This window comes from Arachis hypogaea, chromosome 6 (genome assembly GCF_003086295.3).
Source record: "Arachis hypogaea cultivar Tifrunner chromosome 6, arahy.Tifrunner.gnm2.J5K5, whole genome shotgun sequence".
Lineage (NCBI taxonomy): Eukaryota > Viridiplantae > Streptophyta > Magnoliopsida > Fabales > Fabaceae > Arachis > Arachis hypogaea.
In genome coordinates this window covers 100,803,113-100,809,182 of record NC_092041.1, presented here as the reverse complement: position 1 = coordinate 100,809,182, position 6,070 = coordinate 100,803,113, and the positions used below count along the sequence as shown (strand labels likewise).

Here is a 6,070-nt window from a genome sequence, read left to right as displayed (position 1 = left end):
GAATAGGTTAAAATGGCGGTTCAAACCGCCGTTATTTCCATGATTAAAATGGCGGTTTTCGGATAGGTTAAAACGGCGGTTTGAACCGCCATTATTACCCTGACATAGTGGCATTTTGGTTAGTTAAAACGGCGGTTCAAATCGCCGTTATTTCCAAGGTTAAAATGACGTTTTTGGATAGGTTAAAACGAGTGGCGTTTTGGTTGGTTAAAACGACATTTTTGAACCGCCATTTTTATCCTGATAGTAGTATTTTTGTAGGTTAAAATGGCATTTTTGAACCACCGTTTTACCTTGACAGTGACATTTTTTATCGTTTAAAAAAATAATTTTTACCATCATATTTATCGCGTTAATTAAATAATTTTGTGATTAAAATTTCACAATAGCAAAAAATCATAATCTATAAATGAAATATTATATAATTCAAATAAAATATTAATATAATATATAATTTTTTATTATTAAAAATCAAAAGTAATAACTCTTATACAAAACCTTGTCTTACTAAACTTACTAAAATACAAATATTGCAATAAACACTAATTAGTCAAATCTACCATCTAGTTTCCTAAACTATGTTAATATCTAATAATGTATTTAAATCATCTAATAAGTGTTGTTTTCACCAATTAAACTCATTTTCTTCTCCTTCATGTCCACAGATACTGATTCAACCCCTGCAAAAATAAAATAAAAATAAACAAATAAATAATTACTACAAATTAATTAAATGTTATTTATTAATGTGTTGAATAAAATAAGAGATGCGATGGTAGAATTATTTTAAGTATCTGAAATGTCAGAGACAGTTTTCATAGCTTTTTGCTTGGTTTTGTCATTGTGTAAATCCAACTTCAACACAACTTTCTGTTAACACAAATCAATAAAAGATTTTATTAGGACTAATATTAACATATCATACATGAAACGAAATAATTAATAATAAACTAAATACTCATATATACTTTATTTAATGTAGGATAAGCTTCTAACTAACCTTCATTGTTGATTGAGAAATGATAATGAAACTTGTGATCTCTAATTAAGTAGAGAGGCTAATAAGAAAGATTGAAGTTGCAAAGGAATATATGTGTATTAGAATTGAAGTGAAGGTGGTGAATTGAAGCAAAGTGTGAGGAAGATTATATAGTTTGATTTTTATAGAATGATCTAAAGCTTTCATCCAGCATGGACACCAGGCATAATGATTATGCCTTTTTACCTCTATCACTTGCTTTAAAATAACTAGTCACCAAATGAGGAATTAACAATTCATTGTCCAATTTCAATATCAGTAGAGATACTAGAAAAGAACTAACAGTTCAAATACTTGTATGCTTGCACTTCTCAACGTTTCTTGGATTACCTAATGAAAATTAAAACATAAACATATATTAATAAATTGGTTTAATGCATTAAAAATTCAATGATTGATTAATTAACTTACCCAAGTAGTGAGTGGCATCTGCCTTGTATCATCCCAAGAAGGATCAAAGAAAATGCACGGATACACAAGGAAGGCAGCTTCTCCAAGAGGAGAGGTGGGAGAGATTGACACAACGGCTCCGTTCTAATCCGTCAAAGCTGCTGTTAGTTTGTTTGGAGAAGTAGCCTTCCACAAGGACAGATTTTCTATCAAGAGAAGATCTTCAGAGGTATTCATCAATTAAGATACCAAAATTCAATTATTACATGCAATGTTCTTGGATCTGTAGGAAATTTTACAAACTCACAATCTAGATGATGGATGTTGAATAAGGAATATATATTTATAGATGTATTGTTTGGCTCTTGTTTTATGGTTGCATAATGTGTTTGAGAAGGAGACACAGCTTAAGGAGACATAAGCTGTCCAACATGAGAGAATCCAAGCAATCGGTGATCAATGCTGCTCAGGCTGTGCAGAATCAGGGAAAACAACTCGAGAAGTCGCTAAAGTTGCTGTCCGTAAAAGCCATAGGATTTGAGGCATGAAAACGTGAAGTGGAAAATGCAAGGAAAAAGTACACGGTTACCATAAATTAAAATGCACATGCCTAGCAATTGTCACGGCCCCAAGCCGACCACTCTGAGCTACAATCTCTGCTTATCTCTCAACATTTTCTGGTTTTGCATTAAGAACCTTAAACAATACAGGGACAGGGTTCATTATATTATATCCAAAAAACTATCGGATTAGAAGAACAATTATTAATAGCAGCATCCGGTCTTGGGCAAAGAATACACTACCCTTCTCTATTAAAGACATTCAACACAGGTAAGATTAAGAAAATAATGTGCGCTCACATCTTCCAAGATCCCCATTAAAATGAAAAAGACTTTACCTCATATGGAATTCCAGCTTCTTTCAATTGCTCTAACAAAGAATCGCTCTGCTCCACACTTGTGGTGGCAACAAGTACTGGACGACCAGTTTTATGCATTCTAGAGATTTCTACTACAACTGCTCGCCATTTCCCACTAGTTGCCCTAAAAACTACATTAGATTCATCCTGAGAAGAAAATAAAGGCTCATTAGAGAAGAAATATATTGCTAACATGAAGAGAAGAATGGCAGTACATGGGAGGGTAAGTACATTGGTTTCTTATCCAATGGTCTTGAATTCAAGTCTTAGGAAAGGCAAAAATATTTTATGGTATTTTAATATATAAAAAACAGTATCTTGACAACTACTTCATCTTGCGAAACTCTGATAAGTAAAAGCCAATACTCCATGTTTCACATTGCAAAAACCATGATAGTGGTCTATGATTGACAAGCAAGATTTAAACCTTTCTTATCATAGGTTTATTTGTTGGAACGATTGTAACTTTAAGCTTGTAAATGCTCTCAAATTCTGTGCTTTCTGTTGCTGCTGTACCAGTCATACCACAAAGCTTAGGAAACTACAAAAACACAAATTAAAAAGTGTCAAGGTAGTTTCTTAGGTAAATGAATTCCTGATTTTTGAAGATGAAACATTTCCAACCTGCAGAAAGAAATTCTGATAACTAAGGGAAGCCAGTGTAACTGTTTCATTTTGAATTGGTAGCCCTTCCTTTGCTTCAACTGCTTGGTGAAGTCTATCACTCCACCTTCTCCCCTAAAGAAAAATTGAATTTACAGAAGAAAAAAATGTAATTAATAACATTTTTCTCATAAATAAAACAGTTAATTAATAACATAGTGGCCAGTGAAAGAAATCAAAGGATTTGATCTGCAGGAACAATATGATTATGCATATATCCTCAAATTTTCAAACACAAGTATCAAAGATCTAAAAACATAAGCCCCTAAAGTCACTAAAAACAGTGAGACAGATAATATTATAACAACAGAAGTTAGCTTTGTTATCAGAGCAATTTAGGACCATTATCTAAGTTTATTAGAAAAATTGTATCTAATTATATAAAGTAGGTTTGGCAAGACCAAAGAAAGAAATAACCTGCCACCACCAATTTCACCCTCAAAAGTGAAAAGCTTTTCATACATTGTTGTCCAAAAAGAGAGAGACAATTAGCTAATATAAAAATATATTAAAAAAAATTACACTTTTCTTTAAGACATAAAAGTCAAGCTCGATTATAATAACTAAATAGATCTCAATGCATTACCAGAAAGCACAGGCCGAGCCTTTGGCTAATCATAAGCAGGAAGGTTGTGCATTTTAAAACTCAGCACAAAATCATAACTACAATCATAATAAGAACTTGTGCAAAGAAGCACAATTGATGCTTTTATGATTGTCAGCGAATTGAAACCTTTACCATTGTTTAATTGGTTACAAATTCTCTCTCCATTTTTATTCTTTCATCTCGTCCATTTCTCCACCTTTGCTTGTTTCATTTCATCCCTTTCCTTGTTGTGTGAAGTCCAACCAAGCAATACAGTCACTTGTGCTTTGCTGTTAACATCCACGGCTTCCAAGACTGGCTCCAACATTCCCACTAGGTAAAGCTTTCACCTTATCCATTCTTCATTCTTTAGTTTCAGATATAATATTCAGTTGCAAACCATTCTTCACTTTTTCTCACTTTAGTGAAAATAACAGGAAAGTCTCAAACATATTACTTTTTCTTTTATGCACATGTAAGATTTTGTTACTTGAATGGGAAGAAATGGATGGTCACTCTCATTTGACTACTCTATTGCTGAAGTGTTTCTACAACAAGGAGTGTCTAAAAAGGGGAATGAATCTCACATGGTTGATTAACTTGATTTAGACCTTTGATGCTGAAATAGTGAATTGCAGGGAACTACACAGTGGCTAACTAGCTTTCTTTTTTGGTATTGATAGTGGCTAAGGAGTGCAGAACAAAGCTTTCCAACTTATAGAGCCAAATTATCAGAGGTAGCAGTTACCTGCCATTTGCTTCTCCAACTTTGATAACCCCTTTGATCTGAAATCCAGATAAGCAATTGACACAACAGGTAATTATAATTATAATTATCAAATTAGCTCAATTAAATTTCACTAACCTTATAATTGAATCTGTCTTTTCTTTTGATGTACTATACAATGCAAACATTAGTTGAAACCTAGAATTAAATCAAGAACAAGTTACAACCCTTTTCCTACATGTAGCGGCTAAATCAACATGTATATGATATGTATATTTTAAAGTTTGCATTTAACCTTGTTCAGCATTTTCTGCTTACCTGCTAAGCTGTTCTACAACTTCAAATTTCAGTAAGTTTACATTCATCAACCTAGTTTAGTTTATTATTCATTAAGTTATACGTAAGTTACCATCAAGAATCCTAACACTTTAATGTTACAAATGGATGAAAACCTTAAGGTCTTATATAGATCTAAGAGAAATACCAGACCTAAGAGGAAACTAACAGCCAAAACAAAATTCAAACACCAACAGCAACAGAAATGAGACCTTATACTAAAAAAATCAATAAATCAATCACTGTCGACAGAAATAAATTCAAAAACTAAGAAGAAAATAATATCAGAAACAAAAAATAAAATTCCTAACAAAAACGAAACATAAATGAGACCTTTGGAAGAGTGAGGGACAGCGGCAAAGGCACCGAGCAGAGAAATTGAGGAACATCAGCGGCGGCAGAGCAGCGGAACACAAATTGCTGTTGATCTTGCTGCGCAAATGGCGGAACCGACTTCTCCACTCGCGATGAATCCTCGCAAACAGCCTTAAAAGAGAGACTTATCACAGAGGAAGGAAATTAAAGGAAAGGAAAGGTAGGAAAGGAAGCTGACCTAGATCGTCGCAGAGGAAGGAAAGGAAGGTGTTGACGATTTTGGTGGAGAAGACACAGAGGTCGATAAGGAGAGGAAGCTGGAGGAGACGTCACCGGAGGAGATCGCCGCTGTAAGAGATGTCGCCGAAGGAGATCGACGCCGGATGAGATGTCACCGGAGAAGATCGTCGGAGAACGCAAGAAGATCGGAGATCGTTGCACAGGCCAGGAGCAACAGCGGCACGCGTGTTGTGATTCGACTTTCAAGTTTCAACCAAGGGTTTCTGAAATGTAGGATTACTAATTTTGCTTTTAAACCACGTCATAACTGCGGTTCAAAACCGCCATAATTACAAAAACCGCCACAAATTCAAAAAATAATTATGGCGGCAGTAGAAAACGCCAGAATATCAAAATATTATGGCGGTTCTTGAAAGCTGACATAATATAAATGTCATTTTAACCTCTTTTTTTGTAGTGTCTATCCTAATTACTAACCACAATATGAGAATTGGCAAGGATTAATCTCATTAAATCATCCTCTAACTAGTAGTAAAGGAAAGTCAAATGAGCTATATCAATCCTAGTCCATAAGTCCTAACTCTCCACTAATTCAATTAGTGAGAACTAGAGTCAATGGCTCCCAATCATCAATCACTTAGACATTAGTAACTCAAGAGGTCCTAAGTTACCTTTCCAAGCCAAGAGTATAAAATCCTACTCTAAAATCCAACCAAGCATTTCATCAAACACTTGGAAGGCATAAAAGGAAAACATAGTAAATCAACAACAAGAACAAAATCTAACAACAATTATTGAAAGGAATTAACAACACAAATCAAAAGGAACACAATTATTATGATTTACCTTGAATTG

The 6,070-nt window shown here is 34.0% G+C and overlaps 1 protein-coding gene across 20 annotated transcripts; it reads right to left on the bottom strand.

The window, feature by feature from the left end:
- Positions 1-438: 438 nt before the first annotated feature.
- On the bottom strand, positions 439-5,480 carry LOC112697148 (protein translocase subunit SecA, chloroplastic). 20 transcript variants are annotated; one of them, XM_072197419.1, is made up of 12 exons: positions 5,214-5,480; positions 4,994-5,146; positions 4,463-4,522; positions 3,751-4,383; positions 2,973-3,086; positions 2,776-2,889; positions 2,328-2,495; positions 1,737-2,125; positions 1,451-1,635; positions 1,323-1,369; positions 811-870; positions 439-680 (listed from the first exon to the last, which is right to left on the bottom strand). In XM_072197419.1, exons 4-8 carry the CDS (start codon positions 3,751-3,753, stop codon positions 2,090-2,092), a joined length of 435 nt encoding a protein of 144 aa, XP_072053520.1. In that variant the 5' UTR covers positions 3,754-4,383; positions 4,463-4,522; positions 4,994-5,146; positions 5,214-5,480; the 3' UTR covers positions 439-680; positions 811-870; positions 1,323-1,369; positions 1,451-1,635; positions 1,737-2,089. The 20 variants fall into 20 exon arrangements, with proteins under 20 accessions (XP_072053520.1, XP_072053504.1, XP_072053511.1 ...); XM_072197403.1 differs by lacking the exon at positions 1,737-2,125 and having other exon boundaries at positions 1,001-1,369; positions 3,598-4,383; XM_072197410.1 differs by having other exon boundaries at positions 439-870; positions 1,737-2,495; positions 3,598-4,383.
- Positions 5,481-6,070: the final 590 nt, after the last annotated feature.